The 26382-nt window shown below is 41.1% G+C and overlaps 5 protein-coding genes and 1 long non-coding RNA gene across 7 annotated transcripts; 3 read left to right on the top strand and 3 right to left on the bottom strand.

Annotated features, from left to right (window-relative positions):
- Positions 1-629: 629 nt before the first annotated feature.
- Positions 630-4723, bottom strand: LOC115749401 (T-complex protein 1 subunit epsilon). The gene is made up of 9 exons (XM_030686209.2): positions 4401-4723; positions 3124-3442; positions 2678-3026; positions 2287-2419; positions 2120-2172; positions 1672-1774; positions 1302-1468; positions 1102-1215; positions 630-988 (listed from the first exon to the last, which is right to left on the bottom strand). The coding sequence occupies exons 1-9, from the start codon at positions 4597-4599 to the stop codon at positions 818-820; spliced, it is 1608 nt and encodes a 535-aa protein (XP_030542069.1). The 5' UTR covers positions 4600-4723; the 3' UTR covers positions 630-817.
- Positions 4588-22015, top strand: LOC115749405. Its single transcript, XR_007198698.1, has 3 exons — positions 4588-4726; positions 5061-5064; positions 21981-22015. It is a non-coding gene; the product is annotated as an uncharacterized LOC115749405 (long non-coding RNA).
- Positions 5863-6790, top strand: LOC115749403 (anther-specific protein BCP1). The gene has a single exon (XM_030686214.2). The coding sequence runs from the start codon at positions 6423-6425 to the stop codon at positions 6765-6767; it is 345 nt and encodes a 114-aa protein (XP_030542074.1). The 5' UTR covers positions 5863-6422; the 3' UTR covers positions 6768-6790.
- Positions 11217-18958, top strand: LOC115749396 (oxysterol-binding protein-related protein 1D). The gene is made up of 8 exons (XM_030686201.2): positions 11217-12096; positions 13097-13453; positions 14553-14640; positions 14932-15401; positions 16419-16574; positions 16811-17119; positions 17660-18004; positions 18487-18958. The coding sequence occupies exons 1-8, from the start codon at positions 11578-11580 to the stop codon at positions 18658-18660; spliced, it is 2418 nt and encodes an 805-aa protein (XP_030542061.1). The 5' UTR covers positions 11217-11577; the 3' UTR covers positions 18661-18958.
- LOC115749404 lies at positions 21269-22186 on the bottom strand. The gene is made up of 2 exons (XM_030686215.2): positions 22017-22186; positions 21269-21547 (listed from the first exon to the last, which is right to left on the bottom strand). The coding sequence occupies exons 1-2, from the start codon at positions 22119-22121 to the stop codon at positions 21458-21460; spliced, it is 195 nt and encodes a 64-aa protein (XP_030542075.1). The 5' UTR covers positions 22122-22186; the 3' UTR covers positions 21269-21457.
- Positions 22187-22674: 488 nt separating this feature from the next.
- Positions 22675-25671, bottom strand: LOC115749398 (protein SIEVE ELEMENT OCCLUSION B-like). 2 transcript variants are annotated; one of them, XM_030686205.2, is made up of 8 exons: positions 25385-25671; positions 25207-25299; positions 24613-25061; positions 24342-24451; positions 24098-24240; positions 23523-24014; positions 22783-23437; positions 22675-22722 (listed from the first exon to the last, which is right to left on the bottom strand). In XM_030686205.2, the coding sequence occupies exons 1-7, from the start codon at positions 25583-25585 to the stop codon at positions 22823-22825; spliced, it is 2103 nt and encodes a 700-aa protein (XP_030542065.1). In that variant the 5' UTR covers positions 25586-25671; the 3' UTR covers positions 22675-22722; positions 22783-22822. The 2 variants fall into 2 exon arrangements, with proteins under 2 accessions (XP_030542065.1, XP_030542064.1); XM_030686204.2 differs by lacking the exon at positions 22675-22722 and having other exon boundaries at positions 22737-23437.
- Positions 25672-26382: the final 711 nt, after the last annotated feature.

Here is a 26382-nt window from a genome sequence, read left to right on the forward strand (position 1 = left end):
TTTCATATCCTAAAATAATTTTATTTTGAAGATAATTTCCCATGTCACTTAGCTAATGATTATTTATTACCGACATGAAAATATTGGCATCCAGTTCAGACTAGACAACAAGATAAATTTGAGAATAGATTGAAAAATAGGTCATGTCTCTTACAAAAAAAAGACAAAACTTTCCAAACAAATTTGGGACTGAATCTAAAGTTTGGAGAATCGTTGACAAGCAAAAAAGTTTATAAAGTAAATTTGGAATTGGGCCTAACTTAAAATTTGAGGTTTTTCTGAGACAATAAAAAAAAATCGAGGCAGAATGAAGACTATATTGGAGATTATTTAGGGAATTAAGCCCTCAATCTCCTCAAGAAAATTTCCAAAATCTTCTGGTTTTCAGAGCCACTTTCAATTTTCCCCATTTTCCTCGTCACCCCAACCGAGAAGGAAACAGCACCCAGGGTCCTTTGAAAAGGATTGCCTCCGATAAGCAGGTACAGAGCGGAATCATTACTAAAGCAGGCTACTTCAACCTTCTTATGTCTTAATTCGTGGCTGGCTGGATCACATTTCCCCCACCACAAACAAATATTTCAGAAGGTGCAATCATTTCCAACAAAGGATCAACCAGAAAGGAGAAATGCACGGTGGCAAAATAATCCACTACTCAGGAATGGACCAAAACATACACATGTCCAATTAAACCCAGTTGAAAATTTGCAAACCATCAGCAATCAACGACAAAAAGTGCAGTGCCCGCAATGACACTCCACACATCACGGGAAGCCAAGAACAGTGAACTCCACCTTGGGAATGGATGTACCTAGCATCAGTAGTCAGATGGGGAAATGACATCGTCAATTTTCAAAATCATTTTGACCACTTGTGTTGCCAGCAAGATCTGCTGTTGCTTCCCAATCAAAGTCTCAAAGACAAATTGCTCGCGCATGTCATTGGTTCCGGCGTCATTGCAATCGATTCCACAGAATGGATTGTTCTCCTACATTTCCACGTCCAGATAGATTTAACAGAAGTGTACACAATACAAATGCAGAAGCGGTAAAAAGAACAAATTGAGAAAAAGAAAAAAGACCACCCCTCACGTTGCATTACCTTAATTTGTTGAGATTTAACAGCAGATAGAGTCTCAATAGGTTGTAGACCACTATTCTCAGCTAGCGCCATGGGGATTGCATCCAAGGCATCCGCAAATCCTCTGATTGCATACTGTGAATATACAAAAATGCGGAAAAGATCAAATGGCAGTGGTTCACGTGAATGAAAATGAGTGGATAAAGCGAAAGGGAACGCACCTGTTCAACGCCAGGATACCTATCTGCAGCTGCCTCAACGGCAATTGAGCATGAGATTTCAGCTGAACCACCACCATACACAATATAATTATTCCGTATGAGATTCCTAGCCACACAAAGTGCATCATGGATGCTGCGCTTGGTCTCTTCAATCATCATTTTGTTACCTGATGCAAAGCATGTTCATGATTAGGCATCTACAGACTCCTCTTCCAGTTTCCATTTCTTACATCATCAAATTGCCTTGCGACGTTCAGTGAAAAAGAACAATAATGCCATCACAAATCAACACTAACCGTTGCCAAAAATTAAAAGGAGCTCGTGGGGTTAAATATTTATTCGAACAATTGGACAAAAGAATACTATGTACCTCCTCGAATGAAAATGGTGACAGCCCTTGAATTTGCACAATGCTCAATGTAAAGCATCCGATCCTTTGTAGTACCAAAGGATTTTTCTCGCACCAGTCCAGCCTAAATAAATAAACAATAGGATCATAACAATTGGTTCAGAAAAGAACAATAAGAGGGAAGTAAGAGCCTTCTTCCCATTCTAGCACTGGAACAGAAAGGTCAACTGGAATCAAACTAGTTTGTTACATCCTAAAAAGAAATTAAGGTGACACAATTGTCCTTTCAACAAGATCGGCAGGAACATGATCTTTCCAGTAACCCTCGTATTCCTCTAAAATTTGAGTTTGTCGACCTCAACAGTCACCCAACAGTAATAATGAATATAAGTTGGACAGAAATAGTGATGCACACAACCTTAGGCTTCTTCAGAATTTGAAAAGGCAGGAACAAAGATTGAAAATGTACCTTTCCAAGCTTCTCTGGGGTCAACTCTTGGAATCTTGGCACAATTCTTCCGCCTACCAATACAACAAAGCCGTAAGATTATTAATGCAGTGGGACCCAAGGCGAGAGAAAAGTGACATCTATCAAGCAAAGGAGAAACATGGTCAAAAAGTTAGATAACTGCAAACCTGTGGCTATGGCTATAAGCTCTAACTCTACACCTCCGACCCAGCGGACAGCAGGTAAGTTCCTATGCATTAAAAGGTGATTGGCTTCATCATCAAATCCCCACTGACAGATGACCAAGGTTGCACCCACATCCTATATATCAGGAGAAAACAAATACATAAGGGCATCATATGAAAGTTTCAAATTCAACTTTCTACATCAATTTAGCCGAGCTAGAATATCTACATTTCAGATGATAAACCAAAAAGATAAATGCATGACATAAAAGGTTGAAATCTGCTCTATAAAGTCAACTTACCCCAACCATAAGCATAGACGTAGGTCAGCTAAATAAGCTGAATAAACAAGGAACAAGCAGGGGTACATTTAAGAAAAGAAGCACAGAATCACCTTGCACTTTTGAACCATGTCGTCAAAATACTTCTGCTCTTGCTGACGTAAATTCTGAAACTTTTCGACTGTATCGATGTCCACCTTATGTTTGGTCTTCGGCTTAGGTGGCTCAAATGGACACGTCAGGATAGCAATCTTTGCATCTTCAATTCTCTTGGGCATCTGCGGGTGGCTCATGTCCTTGTCCACAATAATTCCATATATGAGCTCTGTCTCTTCAAGCTTTCCTCCCACTTTTCCTTCCACCTTTATCAAATCTAAATTTACATCTCTTCTCTCTAAATCTGCTACCGCAAGAACTGCTTTAACTGCAATATCAGCCAAATCCCGCTTGCAACGGTTAACGCTGCAAAGATGGAAACGGTCAATGGGCAATATCATGTGAACAGAAACAAAATGATGAAGATAACAGTTAACCAGTAGAAAGAGAAGCGTAAACGTACATTTTTGAAGATAAAGTAGTCATGCAAGTTTGAACAAGAGACTCTGTGTTTGATAATCCAAATTCAAATTTTTGGGCAATACGCTCTAGATGTTCAACAGCAATTCTTGAAGCCAATTCATATCCCTCTGCAATCCGAATGGGATGGATTCCACGCTCCAATAACTTCTCAGCCTGCTCAAGAAGCGCACCAGCCATGACAACAACACCAGTGGTGCCATCACCAATTTCATAATCTTGACTGCGAGATAATTCAACCATCAGTTTTGCGATTTGGTTGTCAACATCCATCTGCTCCAAAATTGTGGCGCCATCATTTGCTGACAGAATAACAAAGAAGGGTGAGTGAAGTTCAGAGCAACCAAACAAAGACAAGCAAATCACAATCAACTTCCACCAGCTCGAGTTATCTCCACCTTAATCTCTCATGTCAACTTACAGTTATGGGACTAAACCCAGAAGAGCAATGAAAACCAATATACATGAGTTCCATGTGATTTAGAAGTGTAAATCCAGAGCATCCCAAAAACCAATTTTTCCTGATAATTTCTAACCAATATGAGGACACTAGAGACTAGAACAGTGACGAAACCCCTTTAAAGTTGCAAGAAGACTGCATAAATAAGGTGCTCACACAATAAAACTTATAATCATCTTCTAGCAGCAAAGCATAACTCGTGAAGCATACTCCAATAGAAGATCTTGAAAATAAACTATCTAGCCGCTCGAACATGATCTTGAAAGCAAACTAGATTACCTATTAGTCCATACCCGAGTGTCACCAAACATAACTCAAGTTTCATCAAATGGCATTAACATAACCAACACCTTTAGCAAATTTAAATGTCAAAAAGAAGGGGGCATTAGGAGCCAGAATTTACACATCCACAGGGAAATGTAAGCTCAAGGCACAATATACAATGCGCATCAAGAGCGCCAAAGCCGAAAAAGGTGAAACAAAAGCTCATCAGAAACACAGGTAGATTCCAGAATAGCAGCTCATCAAAGTCTTTTCATGATTAACCAAGCATCGAGATCCGCAGATCCCCTTCCATCGCCATCGCCGAACGTCGTCTTGCTAATTTTGGGCAACTCACTGTGAGGTTAACTTGGTACTTGAAGCACCATCTACACGAAGAGAGTATTGCAAACGAAACCTACTCTGAAGCCGTTCCTACTTAGTCTATCCTATAAGCCCACTAAGAGCACGAAAACCAGCAAGAAAAGCAACGATCTAAACCCGAAGAGAAAAAGAAAATGAGGTCAGGCAAGACTCACTGATGGTGACGTCGCCATCGGGGCTCTGGAGCATCTTGTCCATCCCCTTGGGACCCAGCGAGGTCCGCAGGATGCGAGCAACGGCTTTGCCGGCGGAGATGTTAGCCTTCTGAGCATCGAGGCCTCTCAACCTCGTCTTCTGCTCCTGCTCCTTCAGTATTATGAAGGGCCTCCCGAACTCGTCGAACGCCAACGCCATTTTCTTCTCTCGCTCCCTCACCTCGAGCTCGCCGACTCTCCGATAATCGCTATTGTCCTCCCTCTTCGCGAGCGAAGGATATGGAGACGGAGATTGGGAGAAATGGTGGAATCGGAAGAGTGTAGAAGTACCGCGCGCAGTGAGAAGGGTTCAACACTCCATGGAGTCTCTTCAAGGCAAAGCCCTAGCGATGCGAGAGCGATTGTGACTCCATGAAAATGACGATGGGCTTTGCTTCGTTTGTTCTGTTTGGGCCGTTTCGAATTCAACAGGCCATGAAACGCTGTCTCTCTCTCTCTCTCTCTCTCTCCTTCCTCCAATTTTTTTTCTTCTTTTCTCTTTTTTTTTTTCAAATTCTTTTCTCTTCGCTTTAATCATTTTTAAGAAATAATTTTTCAAATCATTTATTTTTCGTAAAATAAATGAAAATTTATAAAACAAATAAAAAATAAAATATTGAGGTGTGTTTGTTTCAGAATAAATTTCATGATATAAGAAAAATATTTTTTGATAATTCATCCCTTTAACCGGGTTAGGATATTCATTTTTTTATAAATTTAAGCATGTGTAATTTTTTTTTTACAGTAAATGACTTTATGTTGACTGATCATTTTAAATAAATCAAACCCGTGGAAATCCAAAAAACTAATTTGTGAATGAAAAAAAAAAATCACTCGGACATTCCCATCGGCGTGGGATAGGGGTGAGCAAATCGGACCGCCTGGACCGGTGGTTTGGTTCTAATTCTAGAGGGAGCGGTCCGATTCCCGGTTCTAGGGTCCTAGGATCGAATCGGATCGATCGATTTTTTTTTTTTTAAAGTTACCCTCTATTTACTTGTTGAGGGTGTCCAATAATTTTTAGCAAATTGAGAAGCTATTGGCACTTTCTATTTTTTATTCTCCTATGTAGAAGTCTTTTTAGTTACACTCTGTTTTATTTTTTGAAAGTAACCAAGCTCATGTGCTCCATGTTAGGAATGGTGCATATTTTTTTTTTCCATGTGTCCGGTTCAATGGAACCGCCCGAGAACAGGACCGAATAGGTAGTCCTATTTTCGGTTTCCGAAAAATTGAGAACCGAGGCCACCGTTCTATTCTTGAGAGAAATCGGACAGGATCGAGAACCCATCATCCCTAGCGTGGGAGCTTAGGTCCTGCTGATAGATGGAGATTTGCCCTCCAACGCATCGTTCCCATCGACATCCCAGTTGAGCCTCCACCGTCGACGTATGTAAATAACGTATGCATCGACTATGGAGATACATCAAGACGCCAATAGGAGAGCCCGGTGAGATGGAACTGAAAGGATCAACGTCTCGTTGTCTTATCGAACATCATGTTCACGAATAACACCAATCGTCTAGACATATTAGGAGATACAAGTGAAAAAAGAAGACGCTGCTCGGACTGCGTAACCACGATTCCATTGAGCACCATCTCCATCGATCCTTATTCGATCAACAGACGCGCTCGCGCGTGAGTGAAACGAGAATGAAAACGCCGAACTATTAATCGATCAACGATAAAATTATTTCTCGAAAAATGGAGAGGATTGGCCACGTATGGTTGTCCATGGACTAAAATAAGTCCGAGTTAGAGACCACGCGTGCGATCTCGTGATTTTCCTCACAAACCGCCCGCCAATCTCCGTATTGAACGCGCGCTCGTGGAATCGCGTTCGCCGCCCCCACGATCTCCATCCTTAAATTAACCTGCCGCGACCCCTTCATATGATGGCGCCCTACATTGCCATTTTACCTTCAAATTGAAGTGCTATCTCTCCATCTTCCGTACCCAAATAAGCTAAAACCTCTCCACAAAATGTCTCCCAGAGTTCTCTTCATCTGCCTCGCTTCGATCGCCGTGCTCGGGTTGGCCTCGGCCGCGGAGCCTACTACCACCGCCAGTGCTCCAACCACCTCGTCGCCCTCCTCCTCCTCAGCATTTGCACCGGTTTCCGATAGCGCGGTTGGCAACACGGACGACGGGTCGGGGGACGACAAAGGAGACGACGCGCTCGCGGCGCCCGTCGGCAGCCCGGTGCCCGCGGGAGTGTTTCCTTCGTCATTGGATGCGTCCGCGCCTGGCCCCGGCGGCAGCGGAGCCTTTCGAGCCGGCATCTCCGCAAGCATCGCGATCGCCGCTATGATCGGGCACTTCTTCTGAATCGAATCTCGAGCCGGGCCGATTTAAAAGGAACATCGCCCTTCTTTCAATTGTGATTTTCGCGCCGTCTGCAAAGTTCTGCCTTCTAGCTCGGAGTAATCAGGGGATGCAATATTATCCGATGTACAATGTAGGTACCAACATAGCAGGTGCAATCTCTTTGTTTTTTTTTTTTTTTTTAAGATTGACAGCCATTTTAGTAGAAGCAATTAATACCCGGAAATGACTACTGAAAAATGGATCTTCCGGGTTGCCCCATTGTAACGCCAGCGCGATATTCTCAAAGTTGCGTTAATGTCAATATAAAGGGGCCAACCTAGGGTCGCATGACATGTACATCCCCCAATCTATACTAAATATGTCAATATGTGAAGTTAAACGCATGCTCGGACTTAAATTCGTGCTGGACACCGTTTTAAAACGCGAGAGGATAATAGTCAACCGCATTTATAGTCGGGCCTCGTTTAGTCCGCCATACGAACTTCAACGTCACTGCAAAAAGAGCTTCCCTCCCGATAGAGAGATAACTTAATTTTAAGTTAAGTCGCATGAATGGGACCGCGAACTCATTAAGAAATCGAGCCGCTACACGACGTTAATTGAACATGGGATTTTTACATTCGGAAGAATAAAAGGTGCCTATTAAAAATGCGAACAAATAATCAAATTGATTTCATTGATTTACCTAATACAGGTTATGCTCCTTTAATTAATTACGAATGTGGCGATTTTTCGTATTTATTTTTAGTTCAAATTTTGCCGGTGGTCATGGATTGGAGGCCGAAAAAAAAAAAAAACAGAAGAAGAAGAGGAGAAACATCATATCATAATGGACAATTTTCCATTTCTTCAACGGTGCGAGGGGGGTCGGGGAGACACATCCACGATTCGCAGATGGGCGCCCTCCAACCAAATCCCACGCGTCCACTTCACGCGTCGCTTTCGCCGCCTCATCGGGACACGGAGGGGGCAAAAACGTCATTTCAGTAGTCCCGCTGTTAACGGGCCACGCGGCCCATCGGGGCCCATGATCCAAACACGCAGCTCCAAAACGGTCGCATTTCCAGGTCTCCCTTTGCCTCCCACAGTCCCACTCCCACGTTGGCTTGTCTCTCCCCGCCACAATCATTACCATCTTCGGGACCCACAAAACTCCCGAGCAGAATAAAAAGAAGGGGAAAAGTCAACAAAAATCATAAATTATGTTCACTGCGACATTTTTAACTAAAATTTCTTATGACATCAAAAACCTTAAACTACGTCTTTTATGATACATATATCCCAAACTTTTTTTATTGACACAAAAGACCTCAAACTATGCACACTGTAACACATTTAACTCAAATTATTGTTTTGTAACACAAAAAATCCCAAAATTTTAGGCGTGTGACAAAGTTACCCTAAATTTCGAGGTAAATTCATCACATGGATAAAAATTTAGGATTTTTAGTGAAGAAAAAAATTAGAGTAAATGTGTCATACTAGTACAAATTTGGGATAAATGAGTCGCATGGTTACAAGTCTAGAGTTTTGGGTGCCACAAAAAAAAAAATTTTGAGATAAATATATCGCAGTGTGCCTGGTTCGGAGTTTTGGTAACTTTTACCCTAAAAAGAATGAGGCAAAGTTTATGTTATTGATGGAGTATTTGTTTTGTTTTTATTTTTCAAGCAAAAAAGAAACGTATTACCTAGCTAGAACTATACATCGTTTAAATTTATAATTATGCTTCGTGTATATGTCGATATATGTTTCATTAAGTCGGATTGGTGAGAGCGAAAAATAAGAAATGATAAAACGCGACACTTCGGAAACCCCTTATATTAGATTGAAGTCGAAAAAATAAAATAAAAGCTGTATTGCCAAAAAAAAAAAAAAGTAGTTTAGGGTATGTGGCAACCATTTTTATCTAAAAAGTCAATTCTAGTCGAAATTGATTTTTCTGACTTTGTTCCTTATATGGGTTTTAGAGAATGCGTTTGATAACTAGGCAAAATTTATATTCCTCCAATATAAATGCATTTAGTAACTCGTATGAATTTATGTTCTCAATAACAGTTTCTCTCCCCAATTTTTGTTCATTTAGTGAAATAAATACGTTTTGTCGCTACAAAATCAATCTATATAGTATCACTTATAAAATGAATACAAATCATGCATAATCCGTAATTAGTCTATTTATTTCATGGAGCATAAAGACATATGCAAAATCCTTAAAAAAGAATATAAGCTCAATATGCAATTTGCATTTGAATTTTTGCCGCAAATTTGTACTTGAACACTTCCATATTTAACCAAACCTATACCCTACTCGACCCGTATTACTTAAACATTTTATATTTAACCAACTCATAGCATATTTGTTTTTTATAATTTGTTAAGAATGCAATACAAATCTAGAGATTTTTTACTTATTTTTTTAATATTTTTTATTTTTATAAATATATGTTTTTAAACGGTTAATCTTGAATTAAATTATTTTATTATTATCAATAAAATTATTTTATTACTAAAAATATTTTTATCTTATTTTCTTTTTCTTTTTCTCCGGCGATCGATGGCGGCCGGCGATTAGCTGTGAATGGACAGTTTTGTTTTTCAAAAGTGATTCTAGAGCAAAAAATCAACTTTTTTTTTATTTCTATGTCTGCTCTAAACGTGTTCCCAGAAACAAAATCAACAAATTTTAGGATTATAATTATTTACATTACCGTTTTTCATTCTTCTTTGTTGTAGGGAACATAATCATAAAATGTCAAATAAGCCTTTACCCTTAGAGTACATTTCAAGCAATCTGATAGGATTTGTTGTGTTTTTTAGTACACTAAATCATCGAGGATATTTTCAAAATCGAATATTTTCCTCGTTGATTATGTTTTAGAAATATCTTGAAAGAAGTCATGAACGAGATTCATAATAATATTATTCAACGAGACGTGGCTGGCTTGTGATAATGACATATGATGCCGAGTTATTGTGGGAGAGTTGTTACTGGCTTTGATAACATGCATTATGATATTTATATTTTCTCGTCAGATGTGTCTAATAAGTGTCTCAAAAGCACTTCACAACGAGATTAATAGGGATAAACATGAGTCTAAAGTGGAATTGAAAGCCAGACCAAATCGATCATAGAAGTTGGTTTAATTACGGATTGCGCTGTTACCGACTAAGTTCACGATTCTAAAAAAAAATGAATCCGACATTGTGCGATTTGGCTCCCGATTCATGGGTGAGAACCGAATAAGGAATTAGGAACTGAAGAGTTTCGAACCAATGAACCGAACTTGAGTTAACCTTAATTCTCTTTTTACTATTGCTAACGATAACAAACACCACATGTCTTTTTAGATATTAAATGTCTTAACAAGGATATTATATGTATATAGAGTTTGTGAGTAAAAATGGAATGAATACATGTGGTGAAGTTTATAATAATTACGTTAGCTTAAATAACAGTAATTTAATTTAAAACTATTATTAAATGATTTATTATATTTGTTGTTTCTTTTGATTTCAGGATATTATAATTCATAATAGATTTTCACGAATGATTAAGGACTAAAGTTCAGCTAGTGTTATGAATTTTTTATTATATATTTTATTTTACATGTTCATCTTTTGTGAATTGTTGCTATTGAAAAAATGAGTGTTTTTCGTTACTGTGTTCATTTTCATCATGCTTAACTAAAAATGAAATAAAAAGAGAAGGAAGAAAAGTATGAAAAAAAGGAGAAATTGACCGGTTCCCGAATAGATATCGAAACCAATACTCAAATTAATTGATGGGTAAATTATCGGCTCCAAGGTATGCACGTTAGGTTTCAAGTTCAAAAAATTGGAGAATCAATTGACAATGGAACTGCTCATCCATACAATCTAAGTGAAATTATTATTAGGCTAGATGCGTCAGGTTGTGATGATGATTCATGATGCGAAGCTATTGTAGGCCGTTATCGGTTTTTAACTACCACGCACGACAATGTTATGAAAATCGAATAATTCCTCATTATACTCATTCAATGAGTATCTTGAAAATACCCGTTAACAAGATTCGATTAAAAGTATTATCTAAGTGAGATATGGCTATTGTGATAAAGACTCGTGATGTAAACTCGTTGCCGGAAAATCGTTATCGATTCGATAAGATATAAATGAACAAATAGGTATCATGTTAGGCCACACGGAGTTTATCGCAATATTCAAAAGATGATTTTTAATCAAAGAGTGTTTGGATTCTAATGACATACGTTTGATGAAATTGTCCACGGCACAAAAATATCTATAATATTTTCTTCAAATTTTCAGCAAAACAGTCCTCCTCCTTTTCATCCAAATTACTTAACCGTTGAAGAGAAAAAGGCAAATCAAAACCTCCCACAGAAGACGCCATTAACGCACCTTTAATGCTTCCTCGCCAGTCGCAGAACCCTTCTTTTAACCCGTCCTCCTTCACTCTTTTCTCTCTCTCTACTCTGCTGCGAAGCTCACTGACTCTCTCTCTCTCTCTCTCTCTCTCTGTATTAATTAAGATCTGCGAACACAGCGTAGTCTCTTTATAGCTCAGCTCCCTCCAACGCAATTCGTTGTCTCTTCCTCTCCACAGCAACCCCCATCTCTCTCTCTTTCGTTTTCGATCTTTATGTCATTTTCCAGACTCCCGGCCTCAACTCGCCCTTTCGAGCTCCGATCGGGTCCTGCATTGCCCCAATCCCGGCTCGAACCGTATCGCCCACTCTCGGCGATCGGATCCTCGGCCGGACCGTCTCGGTGAGGAGGCCCCGCGGGCTGGGTCTTGGCGGTCGGAGGGATGAACCCGCTGTGCTGCATTGCTCCGGTCTCGATCGATCGCGACCGGTCCAGCCCCGGCCAGTGCCAGGTCGGATCCGATTCGGTCGTGAAGCCGGTTAATCCGAGCTCGAAGCCGAGCATCTCGGCGCAGGTCTCGTCCGTCGGCGCGGAGTTGGATAAGTCGACCGGAGCTGCTGGTGCTGACGATAGCGTCTCCGAAGCTAGGGATTCGAAGGTGTTCGGCGGAAACGGTGGAGTTAGTGGCAGTGTGGTCGGGGTTCTGTACAAGTGGGTGAACTACGGGAAGGGGTGGAGGCCGAGGTGGTTTTTGCTCGAGGACGGAGTGCTGTCTTATTACAAGGTTCACGGGCCGGATAAGGTTGTGATGAGCCCGACCAGAGATAACGGCGTTCGGGTGATCGGAGAGGAGTCGTGGAAGTACATGAGGAAGGCCAGTTGGAGGAGCAGTAACGGGAGGGTCGGTGTTGGGTCTTTGAGTTTGAGGAAGTGCAAGCCATTCGGCGAAGTGCATTTGAAGGTATGTGCGTGTCTCTGTGTCTGTTCCTTTTGTCTTTTCTTTGTCGTATGCGTGCATGGTGGTTTTTTGGGTCCGATGCGAGATGTTAAGAGCCGGCCAGTTGTTGAAATATGTTTGGGAAATAGAGGAAATCGAGCTTCAAGGTGACGTTCTTAGTGGGGGCGTCTCTTCGCTCGTGATCTTCCTGCCTCTTTTTCTTTGCGAAAAATATATTTTCCCTTTTTTAATTCGGAAAAGTTTATGTTGATTAGAGAGAGGGCGCATGTTTCTGTTCTGGGTCTACAGAGCGTTGACGATTTCCTTTCTCTTGATACCTTTTGGTATGTCCCCATCTGATTTCCAGTCACCCGGGAACTACAGCCTTTATGATTTGAGATTTCAAGGAACTGCGGGTAATGCCGGTGTTGATGCACTGAAATAAGCATTTGGGTTAAGGATCTAACTAGCAAATACTGGTCGTTTTAACTAGAACATGTTGCTAATGCACTGTCCTATGCCAAGAAGAAATAGACACAAAAAAAGAGCTTTGTAGATTTTATCTTTGACAAATTTGGCAAGTCACCACGTGAAGATGACTGACTGCGGTAAAATTCCTGGAATGCGTCATACCTCACTCAGGATTTACCTGTTACCAGAGCCTGTGATAGGACTGCCAGAGGAGGAGCCCTAAGTCTCTCAGAGGAGACTACGAGCGAAAGGGCCACGATTGTTGCTTGATCATGTTATGAACTGAAAATCGACGAGGATCTTTAATTAGTTTCAATTTCTTCGTACATGAATCCAATTTATTGTCACTATTATTTAGTCACAAATTGGAACACTTTTTTTGCTCTTATAAGATTATTCTTCCTGCTTTGTAAAAGTTCTGGTCCGGGCATCCCCATGACCACATTCCACACTTTTCCCCCCGTGACATTTCTGTGGGCATGTTTGAGATTTTTTTTGAAGTCTTATCTATCAATTCCTTTTTATTGGTCAATTTTTAACTCCTATTCCACAGGTTTCATCCATTCGTGCTAGTCGGTCAGATGACAAAAGACTCTCTATATTTACGGGGACGAAAACTCTTCACTTGCGCTGTGCGGCTAGGGATGACAGAGCTGCATGGATTGAGGCACTTGGAGCAGCAAAAGATCTTTTTCCTAGAGTTTTAACGAGCAGCAATTTTGCACCTTCTGATGAAGTCATAGTCTCAACTGAGAAGCTTCGATCGCGACTATTGCAGGAAGGGTTAGCAGAGGTGGTCATTGAAGACTGCGAGTCAATCATGCTATCTGAACTCTCTGAGCTGCAAAACCAGCTAAACTCTCTCCACCGGAAACATTTGATATTGCTAGACACGCTGAGACGCCTGGAGGTACTGAATTTATTTTGTAAATACTGTGATCTGCTACAGAGAAGAATGTAGTAGTAAACCAACATCAACAGCTTCAGTTTCTTTGGTTTTGTTGGTGTTATTAATGTCACTTGTCGTGTGAATGATGCCTGTGATCATCAATGGTGTCTCGACTCTTGAGTTTAAGCCATTTGTTGAGTGAGCCGCAACTGTGATTTCTTAGCTGATTTGATGAGAAGATCCGATTTTCCATTTAGAGGTTATTTGAGAGGTCACTGGTGATAGCATGAGAACCAGACAACCTATTTTTTCGTGGGGGTTTATTTTTCTCTAAGTGTTTTTATCTTGCCATTAGAGTGAGTATTACACAATGTGAGATTGGGTGTACTTGGCTTTGAATTGAGAATGAGAGTTGCTCTTGTTATCTCCTTGGTTGTTCTGATAAATTTCATGCCATCCCACGGAGGTAAGACAAAGTCACAAAAACTGAACCATCTAAAGTACATGCAATTTTGCTCTTTCTTTTTGCTATTTCTAACATACGGATACTTGACAGGATGTGAAAGGTATGATGGTTATGAAGCATGTATTAGACATTTCTGCCATCCTTGCTACAGTCTGCATGATGATGCTTCCATAAGGATCATCTTCAGTCATGAGACGTTTTGAACTCGGAATTAGGATTTCAGATATCATTTTAGTTCATCTCGTACTAAATGAAATGACTTGCATAATCGAATATGAGATGCTTTGATGACAATATACATATTTATGAGGCAGCAGTATTTGGAGAGTAGGTTGAGTGATGGACTCATTGAAGCAAAGATTCAAGCATATTGGTGGATGCCTTATAAGTAGGAGATCACATATACCATCCTTATTCCTTCTGCGGTTCTGGAAAGCTATTATCTGTTATTCTTGATTTCCTGTGGAAGACTATGGCGTAATTTCTTGGCCATGATAAACTCGTCATCATCATTACTCCACAAAAAAAAAAAAAAAAAAGAAAGTACCTTGTGTTGACAGTATAAATTTAACTGTCTATACTCTATATGCATCTCATGATGTAAAATTGCTGTCTTGAGTATTGTACTCACTTCACGTTATCCTGTTTCTGAAGGCTGAGAAGATAGAGCTAGAGACAACTGTAGTGGATGAAACAAAGGAGCGTGATTCATTTTGTGGACAAGGGAATGGAAGATTCAGCGGTTAGTGTTCTATGCTTGATATCCATTTTACTTATTTACCTCTAGCTATAACTGTGTTTCAGTGGGGTATGAAACTGTTCATAATGGAACTGTTCAATTGTTACTGTATGCCCTTGATAGATAATCAGATAAAGACGGGAATATCATTCATGTTGTCAGAAGAAATTTAAATATGGTTGAGTTCGTCATTCCTTACGATTATAATCTCAGTCTAACAAAGTAGGTATTCTCAAGTTGTACGTATAGCTGGCCTTTGTCTTGATTTACTGATCATGCTTTTAAAACTTGCAGATTTCTACTCAGTCATGTCAGAGGGATCTGGAAGTGAATCTGATGCAGATATTGAAAGCCGGGATGGAGTGGATGCCGAGACAGATGAAGAAGATAACATCTTTTTTGACACAAACGATTTTTTGTCTTCTGAAGCTTTAAGAAGTGCTTCTTACCGCAGTAAAGAAAACATGGGCAGTTCTTGTACAGCTGACAAAGATTGTTTCTTTTCGGATCGTTTGAGTGTCATTGACAAAGAGATTAAGGCAGTTGAGTATCCATATGTTGAAAGGAGGGATGATTTACCTGAACCAAAGGAGAAGGAGAAGCCCGTTGGTCTATGGTCAATTATCAAGGACAATATTGGAAAGGATCTATCTGGGGTTTGTCTCCCTGTTTATTTTAATGAACCTCTCTCCTCGTTGCAGAAGTGCTTTGAAGATTTCGAATACTCTTACTTGGTTGATCATTCACTGGAATGGGGAAAACAGGTTAGGTCCTTCATTTTGTTTTGTTCTGAAAGATGACCTGCTCATTCTATTTTCTCTAACTATTGGATTATATTTTTAACTGAACTAAATATAGGATCGACCGACTCGCCTTACTGTTGCAGTGACTAATTAATTTAGTATACCTACTTAGACATAACTTTTCATTGGAAAATGCATGACAAGACAATCCTTTGTTCTTAATGCATATGGTTGCATAAGTTGTCAGTATTTTTGAATAAATCACTCCAAAAGATCTCTTCGTGAACCATTTGGAGTTAAACTGGCCTTTGGTATAGCCTATTAGCTGACTTGGCCCCTGCTTAATTTGGCTGCATGTGAGGACCTGAATAATGTTCTGGGAAGTCAACCTGTATGAAGAGAATGCTTGCTTGACTGAAGAATCAGAACTTAGGAGCTTTATCTCCTGAGCCTCTCAAACCTTTTTCTTCTCTGAACTAGGAGAGAAGAATCTAACAATTATTTAGGGAAAAATGCTTCTGCTGAATGGATTTGGCTTCTTTTCTGCATACATACACAGTTTTGACAAAATTGATGTCATTCTATCTATCATCTTCGCCGGTAAATTCACTTACCTATGTAATCCAGTTCTGATTAACTGCTCATTCAAGGTTTTTTTGCCATCCTTATTTTGGGTTTCATTTCCAGCTGCATGTATTAGTCGGCTTTATTGATGATATAAGAAAAAGGAATTGATGAACAGGCTCTTTCAAGTTTCTTCTTAAAAGTGCTTTAAGACGCTCATTCTCTTGATATTGATAGATTTTAGCCAATAATTCAGCTGAATCATGACCAATATTGTTGCATGGTGGATATCCCTTTTTTGCAAGAATGCTGCATGCAAAATTTGTTCATACATTTCTGTTACAAATGCGTAACATAAGTTTGTGCAGTAAGAGTGGTAATTCTATGTACATTATTAAATATAATATAACAGTTGAATATTAGAGAGTGATTCATTTGACGGTTATTGCTTACAATCGGATTTATCTGATGCAGGGTAATGACTTGATGAGAATCCTAAATGTAGCTGCTTTTGCTGTGTCAGGCTATGCATCAACAGAAGGAAGGCAGTGCAAACCATTCAATCCTCTCCTTGGAGAGACCTATGAAGCTGACTATCCAGACAAAGGACTCCGCTTTTTCTCTGAGAAGGTAAGGTTTCATCTTCTGTAAAGTTATGATCAAATTGAAAGCTTGCTCTAAGTATCATCTCATATGGATCTTTTCTTACCTTGGCCAAGAAAACAAAAACTATAATCTCACCTGTATAAATGGAGTTACTGCTTGCCACTACCTTCCTTTCATTTATAACAATGACCGTACATAGATATGCACTCTTGCTTGGAGAATTTCCCAACCTAGTTATCTGATGAGAAGATCAAATTTAGGTGAGTCACCACCCAACAATTGTTGCTTGTCACTGTGAAGGAAGAGGCTGGAAATTTTGGGCAGATTCCAATCTCAAGGGCAAGTTTTGGGGACGTTCTATTCAGCTTGATCCTGTGGGTATCCTCACCCTGCAGTTTGAGGATGGTGAGACGTTTCACTGGAGCAAGGTCACAACTTCCATTTACAACATCATACTTGGTAAAATCTATTGTGACCACTATGGGACAATGCGCATTAGGGGCAGCGGCAACTATTCCTGCAAGCTCAAGTTCAAGGAGCAGTCCATCATAGATCGAAATCCCCACCAGGTATACATATATCTGCTCAAGTCATTTTGCCTTATGCCATTGGCTTGACCGTGAAACTTGGATTTACCACATTGCTGCACTAGATGATGATTTATGGCCCTACTCGTCTCCCTTCAAGTATAAGTTACCGTGCTTTGTTGGACGAAAGAAACAGTATTATGTGTTGGAGTTGGATAAAACAAAGCAGTGTTTTCAAAGAAACTGTGTATCTGACCGCCCCCGCCGCCCACACCCTCAAAGAAAAAAGCAAATGAAACTGTGTATGCTTTCATGTAGCATATATGCACCCATACTGTTTTTCTTTCACTATTGAGAAGACATGGTTCCGTTGCCCTTGAAAACACACTTCTCGATCTCATGTGACACGGTAGTTGGGAAAAATGTTCCCGCATAAACTATCTTAAAGAAATGAAGATACTTTATTTTTACTTGTGTTTTGATAGCATGGAGATTATGTAAAGATCCAGTATAGCATTTGAGTTTGCTTTACAGTGTGAAACCACCACTGATCAAGTCTAAAACGATTTTGTTGTGATTCAGGTTCATGGGTTTGTGCAAGATAATAAAACTGGGGAGAAGGTAGCCATGTTGTTTGGAAAGTGGGATGAGGCGCTGTACTATGTGCTGGGGGATCCAACGACAAAACCTAAAGGGTATGATCCAATGGCAGAAGCAGTTTTATTATGGGAAAGAGACAAGTATCTCGCCAAGACAAGATACAATTTGTCCCCTTTTGCAATATCCCTAAATGAGCTCACACCAGGCTTACGAGAGAAACTGCCCCCAACTGATTCAAGGTTGAGACCTGATCAGAGACACTTAGAAAACGGGGAATATGAGTTGGCAAATGCCGATAAGTTAAGACTCGAACATATACAGAGACAGGTAATATCCACAACTTCCTTCTCTTTTTTTCCTTCCTAGTCTTAAATCTTGAAGCAAATGTCTTAAGACACTCACAGGTGAAGAATCACACCTTTCTTATTGCTCGGACCGCTTGAGACAATCGCCATCTTGTTTAATTGTTGGAGACTTGAGAGTCTTGATTCAATAACACGGAATGTTAAATCTGTAAATGATATTTTCAAGCAAAACAAAAGTTTTAAAGTCCAACTTCAACCTAAGCAGCATTGTATATACATAACTATCTCTTACAGTTGACTATTTTTGTGACAAGTATATGACCAGGCAATCTGTACCATCTACCTCTCAAAGAAGTGGGTAGATCATACACATATGTATTGCATAATGTTTATTTTCCTCATATGTGCAGCATATGATAATTTTTTCTATATGTTCAAGGAATTTAACTAGAAAAATTGAAGGCATACTTATAGCATACTCTCCACATGTTCCCTATGGTGTAGGCAAGAAAGTTACAGGAGGGAGGTTGGCAACCACGATGGTTTGGGAAGGGTGACGACGGATGTTATCGCTACATGGGTGGGTATTGGGAAGCTCGAGAGTGGACAAACTGGGATGGAATACCCGACATATTCGGCCAAAATTCTGATGCTTCACCCGGCACCGCGGAAGGATAGATATGTCTTCTGGTTTTGTCTTGAACATAGGCATGCACATTTACCCTATCCTCTTCTTTGCCTTTTCCTCTTTTATCTTCTAATCCTTTTCTATATCATTGTGGATGATGAATGTGCTTGAATTTGGAGAAGGTAGCTTTTTTGTTGATTAGGAGAAAGCTGGATAGGGTTCACTTCACTTTTTGCACAGGATAGTTTATCACGGAGGTACGTGTAGGAAAGCCCCTCCTACATCCTTTCATTTGTTAATGACACAGCCTTTTTGGATTTGCAATTAGAGCTCTGCAGCCTTTTCATGGGGGTTTTTTTTTCATGGTTGAAAAGTCACGAAGATTGAGCACAGCGGAGATGATTTGTTTTTTTTATCAACTCATTTGTCACGAAGATCTTTTAGTTTACGGCAGCCGACCGTGTCATTTTGGAGAGAACAGGCGATTGGAAGGGATGAAGTGCCCTCAGTTCGAGTTTAACAGCAGAGTAACGGAAGAGCCAAGCTCTTCTATGACCGATACGGAAAGCTCGTCTCTATGACATTAGGGAACTTCGGAAAATATTGACTGCCCGTTCCTCGGTAAAATCTAGTTCCAAACGAGGGGTTTTCAAACTTGCCAGCTAATTTATTCGAGTGATCATATGATGAACGTAGGTGCGGTTGTTTTAAGGGAAATCGATGTCTTCAAATATATTTTCTTTAAAATAATGACAAACGAAAAAATTATTTTCATCGTTATCCAACATTTTTCATTAACTAATTATTTTTGTTTGATAGGAATGGTGATGTTTAAGAAACATTATGTAAATTATTTACTTTCTGATTTGACAATATCCCAAGAAAGGTAAAACATACCTCGTCCGAAGACCATTTTCCAAGACTATTGCATTTGCTGATCATGGAGTTTAAGAAACATTATGTAAATTATTTACTTTCTGATTTGACAATATCCCAAGAAAGGTAAAACATACCTCGTCCGAAGACCATTTTCCAAGACTATTGCATTTGCTGATCATGGAGCTTGCAAATCACCATCACGTCTATGTTGAAGTTAAGGGAGACAGTGTTACAACAGTCTAAGCTGATTCTAATCGAGATACTGTTACATCGGTTGTCACATTAGCCCTGTTTTTTTGCAGCGTGAGGGACAAAACTGCAGCAATCACGCCGTCTACTATCAGGAGTGCCTATGGGTTGACACGTTGAGGCATCGATCCTTCATTCAAAAACGAACACACGAGAGAACTATGCTAATGGCTGACAAGAAACCTGGAGACAAACAAGACAAGACCACTGCACTACACCATAATGTCCTGACATGGTAGCGCACATTATTAACAGGACCAAAACCCCGCCGAGGGATGAATGATAGGATGTCCCGGTCCCTCTTGACTCCCCAAATGAATGTAATCCATGGGAAATTATAAAATTTATTTTTCATTCAGTCTTGACTATCGAACAACTATCAGCATTCGCCCACAATCCCCGTAAGGACGTGGCAAAAGACAATTTTGATTCTCTCATCCTTGAACATAGCTTACCCTGCAGATGAAGAGATCTAAGGCCCAATTCTCATTACTGATCTTCTATCCCGAAGCCTCATTGCACCAAACTTCAAACATGCAAAGGCACGGGCATTCTAGAGGCAAATAAATAAGGGAAGGTGCATCTCTAATGCTCGATTATGTGAAACCAACAGATCATTCAAGAGATTTAAGTGCTACAAGACGGCGCATACATGGTTGCATGCATTGGATAATGTTACCATGGTAAACATGAGAATCACCAAATACTAGGGGTGTATGCATGTACACCCAAGATAGGACTTCAGTCATTCAGGGTACACAGATATTTGTTTCTTCAGAATGAGGTAAGCATCAAATTGATTGATTAACCAACCATTTGATCGAACTAGAAGCAAACTGATATGTTGGTATGGTACTGACAACAAATCACCATGCCTGGCAATCTAAGAGATACGACAAGAAGCAGCTAATCTTCTTTCATGTGAGTGAAATGAGTAAAGTAAGAGAAACATTGGACGTGGATTTTCACCCCTAAGTGAATCGTATATCTATGTTCAAGTACAAAGGGAAATTATAGAGAAATGAACAACTATGACCCAAAAATCAGCCTGAATAGAGGACAGCTATCACTCAAACATCAGCCTGTCGAAAGGACATGAGTCATGATAGCAACCAGGAACACCTATCACCAAGCCTTCTGCAATCCCATGAAACCACACAGCTTCGTAGAATCAGACTTACATAAACTATGAGGATAGGAAGCAATGAGATATTTGCAATGGCTATTCTTGACCTGAAGCTGCTCTATCACTGTAAGTTATCTCAAGTAAAGTTGGTTAGACAGTACAAAGTAAATGAGAACATAAGTTTGTCATGCTGACAATGAGGGGTCATAATTACTTAGAAAGGTCCCAAAGAAGAAGTCTCAGCCAAAAAAAAAAAAAAAAAAAATGACGACACAGCTTCAATCTCCACCTCTCTTTTTTATATCAATAGCACATGCTGACCAAGCACTGGGGACAGTAACATAAAGATTTGGCACATCCATCATCAAGAAATCATCCACAAGTGTGTAACAAAAACATCTCTCTTCAAGAACACTAAACTTATTAAACATGCATTAGATACAGAAAATGAGTACAATGCTAACTCCAGGCAGGAGCATAGTTGACGATCAAATGCATGCATCTAAGACCAGAGTTCTTATCAGAGCACAGAAATTCAGAGAAGCAATGATCCATCACCGCGCCACAAACATAAAAACTTTTCAAGAAACCAATTACGAGAGTGGATCTTTTTCTCTCGCCTGCTGCTGCAGAAGTTCTTCCCGGACCCTCCTTATCTCTTCTTCCTTCTCCATCCTCTCTTTCTGCATCGAGCAAACATATATACTCACTCCCAAACTCAAAGCAAAAGAAAAGGCAAAGAATCAAATATGTCTGAACCAGCCAAAGGACACACATGTTTCACTAACAATCAATCAGCTTGTCAAGAGCAACAAGAGCACCATTTTCCATAAAAGCCAGTTATTGAAGCATAAGATGGCTATAAAACCCATCCTAGAGTCTGGGGAATGTAATCTCCTCAAACAGCTAATTTCAAACAAACGCATCAAAAATCGAGTTCTTCCGAATCGAAACCCCACGGACTTCAACACAAGCCCAAGCTCAACCTCACGCCCTAACCTAAAGCACAACTCCGACGACGAGCGCGGGTTATCAACTGCAGATAGCGTTCCAATTGTCTAGGGTTTTCCCGATAGATAGAAAATCGAATGCCTCGAAATGCGCAATCGTGAACAGAGAGAGAGAGAGAGAGAGAGAGAGAGAGAGAGAGACCTTCTCGTCTTGGTGGAGAGCGATCCAGACATGGACTTTGTCCATGGACTGCCAGAAGATGAAGGCACCAAGAGACATCGCGAAGAATGTGGCCACTTTCACCATCTTCTTCTGCTTATTCTTCAACCAATTGTCTGCAGAGCGTTCACTTGGTCATGTCTTCTCGGGCAAAAGGAGATCCCAAAACCAAAACGATATCGCGTTTTGGCCAATCTAAACGACACCGTTTGGCGACCAATTGTTTCTTTTCATATTTCTCTTTTTCTTTTTCTTTTTTTATCAATTTTGTTCTCATTAAAATTCATTTAATTTATTTTTATCCGACCAATTTATTTTTTGTTAAAATTATTAATCTCTTATTTTTTTCCTTTTGGTCGAACTTAATCTCTTATTCGAAGAGGGTTATTTTCAAGAAATTTCTAAAAGCGAGATTAAACACATTTTTATTCTATTGTACAGTTTTCGAACCCGTAACTTAGAGATTATTCCGTTCTGTAATCGCCGTGCGGCATTTTACGTTGTCTTCGTAATCGTCATGAGGCAATGCCCCGAGCATAATTTTTTTGCACGGGGCTCAAATTCGATTACCAAACAGTGACTCATTGATTTATCCGTCTCCAAACTTTTACCATTTATAACTCATAGTAGGTTGAAGATGATGGCGTTCAACAACGGCAACTACAACACACAAACCAAAGCGAACACATCTTTTTGCATGCCGAGGAGGGAGTTACACAAGCAAAGCATAAGCATGTAGCTCCCGGATTCTTGATTCTTGGTATGACTTGATCATTGCTAAGCCTTTCTCAATCGGTGCAGCATCGATACATGATGAATTTCTCCATGACCCGGCCACACTCGGCGCACACCACCCGCTCGGGGATCGTCCCGGTGGTGCTCGGCAGGATCAGGCGGTTGCAGTGGTGCGGCGTCTGCAGGTCCTGGAGGCGGTCGTTCAGCGCCGGCAAGAACCCCCTCTGGCCTATCCGGCCCTTCCAGGACTCGTAGTCCGCCAGGGCTGCCAGGATCACGTCTCCCTTGGCCTTGGCCGTGTCGGTGCCCCGGCATATCACGGCCCATCCCTGGTCGCTCCCGTCGAAGCTGAGCATCTTCATGATCTCCTGCATTATTGGGTCGCTGTCCACGCTCTTGCCCTGCTGCACCTTGGAGTGCCACATGCTCTCCAGCCTCACCCAGAAGAACCAGATCAGGGTGAGGTCTGGCAGGACGTGGCTCAGGTTCTCTGCCAAGATCGTGGCACTGTTCTTCCTGACCTTCTCCCTCGGGTTGCTCTTCCCCACGTACAGCATCTCGAGCGGGATCTGCGCTGCTCGGGCTACCGCACGCGCCGTGTTCGTGAACTTGCGGATCCATTCGATGTCCTCTCCTCCATAGAGGCATACGTACTTCCCTTCAGTTATCTGCGTCAGCAGGAAGCACGTAGTTTCTCAGATTTGGTTGGAGCGAGCTTGAGAGAGAATAAAGCAGTCGAAAGAGCGGTCTTACCCAGTTGAATATCATTGGCTCTATAGGACTGGCAAGCAGTTCGATCCGCCACTTCTCTTCCTTCCAGAGAACCTCCTCCCTATCACTGGTGAATGGGTAAGCCAGGCTCCCCCATATCAACATCATGTGGATCGCATTTGGATTGGCAACCCGGCCCTGGGGGTCAAGAACCACGAGCATTGCCTTCTTGTTGAACTTCCACACCTCCTTGATGTACTTGATGACCGCGGGATCGATCAGCGTAGGGTCGACCACCGAGTACCAGGTCATCATTCCTTGTAGAGTCTCGAACTGCTTCTGTTTCTCTGAATCCCACGGGGTCGACCTACCTACGACTGGGATCCACACTACCTCGTACTGGCTCTCCATCCTCGTTGGGGCTTGCTTGGCCTCTTGGTACATCTGCTCAAGGACTAAAAGTTCTTCGTTCGGTAGGTCAATGTCGGAGATCAATAACAGCACATTTCTCCTCCTCAGCACGTCAAGGCCAACCTGTTTTGTCGCAGATAAATCGTGTGAGCCGGTCTAAGAATGTCGTGGACATACTAAAAGGAAGAGATCAGGGGGAAGCAGACCCTTCTCTTAGTAGAGCCATCCAAGAGCGGAAGCTGATCATCTTTTGCATAGATTAAAGCCTGAAGAATTTTCATGTTGTCAAGGTGGGGAGTTGCAAATAGGTGCACAAGCTTCTCAAATGCTTCCAAGTGCTTTTTCTCATCTGCATTGGATCAATTTCATTTTCAGAAGTAAAAAGAAAGAGTGTGATCGGCGTGTTGTACATTGTCTATTCTCGAGTTAGGAGCAATCGACAGGCCTTACTGATGAGCTGATCGCAAAGATCGAGTTGCTTAGAGAGATGAGTGTAGATGCTGTTTATTTTATGGGCTAAACTCGATAGTTCCCAAGCTTCAGCTGTGGATGTCGCGTACCTAAGACGAGTAAAACTTGTTATGACAAGGTCTTGTACGCAGATTGCGACTAGTAATCACTGGAAAATGGTTCATGCTTATATTCTCTCATCAAATTGTAAAGATGTTTTTGCAAACGATAAAATGAGGAGCGAGCCTGCAACAAGCATAGGAGAACATACTCGTGGCCCATGCTGATGAGGTTGGTAATTTGTGAAGCGCAGGCCACAATACTCCGGATGATCCAGTAAGCTGCCGTAGGAATATGAGTGGTAGCGGTCAGAAGTTCTGGTGCATCGGGGCTAATGTATTGAGGTGGGAGCTGCTTGAACTCGATGATGCACTTGGTCAAATCCACCATAGCTTTGATGAGGCCGGTAAGCACTTCGAACCTTGGCTTTAAAGTATCCACGTGCTCTAGTGTCTCAGGTAATTGTTTGAGGGTAGCGACTGCTTTGGCGAGGTAATTGGTAGGATAGAGCTGGGCCAGCATCCAAAACTCACCGTAGTTTATGGAGAAAGCCGCCAGGGCGATCACCACCTTCGCATCCCACGTGTAGTTTGAGAGAATGTTGAATATGTTGAGAGTCGTTCCATGAGCATCGCCACCGCCAATGCACTTGCAGGCCATCTGTTGTGCAAAGAAAGTTTCGATTTCATGTATCAGCACATTTGGCACATTAGGCTGGCCAGAATGAGGCAATCACGAAAGTTGGATCCAGTATAGCACGAAGCGGAAGGAGTTCGAGATAGTTAAACCGCACACTTAGACAGACCTCACAGGAGATTTTGTTTATGGTGTATGACAAGAGTTCGAGCATCTCTCGGAGGTCTGTGTCGTCTAGCATGTCCACTCTCGGATGTGCTACCTGCTTATCGGTTATTAGTTTAAATCAGCTATAAATCATGAAAATCTTCTCAGCCAGAAGCTCATAAAGAGATAGAACGACATACCTGATTTGCCCCAGGGGCGTGGATGATGGGCTTGGCATGCTGGAAGATCTCCTCAATGACGCGAAGGAGATGCGTGACCTCGACCTCCCGTCCATCTGGGGCGTGAGTGGACTGAATTTGCTTCAACATTGCATTGTCGTCGGAGGACGAGAACATGAGGCGCTCAGCGCGGCGCTGCGGCAATCTTGACACCAGTGCCATGGCTGTAAAGAGGCGGGTATTTTTCCGGAGAGCAGAGGGCAATGGCAGTTATGTTTTCCGGTTCGGCTTGCTTATGTCTGGAATGACTCTTGAACTTTTATAGTACAATGCAGGGAAGGAATAAAGGTTATTTCCTAGGCTACCTTGCTTCTTGAAGGGGTAAAAATACTACGCCCTGGCTCAAGTTTAGGACAAGAACTTTGGCCATGTGGGTCCTGAAAGGGCAATTGCCTTTGAACTTTTGAACTGTTAGTGAACAGGCAGAGAAAAGACGCCAGATTTATGAAATTTAGCTTTCTCTTTTTATCGATGTACTCACGCGATACATTCTTTCACACGACAACTCAGAAATCCATAATTCATTCTGTTTCTGTCAGTCGAACTCGGAAACTTCTGTGTACTTGTGAATATCCAGTCTTTGCATCACTTTCCTGACCAAAGTGTCAAACACTAACTTCATGTCTGAAATCCTTGCTCCTCAAACTTCCAAATCAATGCCAACCTTAATGAAGAGTTACTCATCTTGGTTTTCTTGTTAGGTTGCAATTTTGACAAGATATTGAACCCCCTTTTGTCTGGAGGATCGATACTGTACTTAATGAAGAACTTATGTTGGTGAATCTGTGTTTAACTTGAACCAACACCGGCATTAGATGCTCGAACCATCTGTGATAGAACCATATTGTATTGCTTGTGCAGAAACTCTCACAGATGTTTTACCAAGCAAAATGGACAAGTTCATCGAATCCAGTAAACATCCATGAACAAGAACACCAACAGAGTTGAATGTTCTATTT

The sequence above is a fragment of the Rhodamnia argentea genome, chromosome 6 (assembly GCF_020921035.1).
Source record: "Rhodamnia argentea isolate NSW1041297 chromosome 6, ASM2092103v1, whole genome shotgun sequence".
Lineage (NCBI taxonomy): Eukaryota > Viridiplantae > Streptophyta > Magnoliopsida > Myrtales > Myrtaceae > Rhodamnia > Rhodamnia argentea.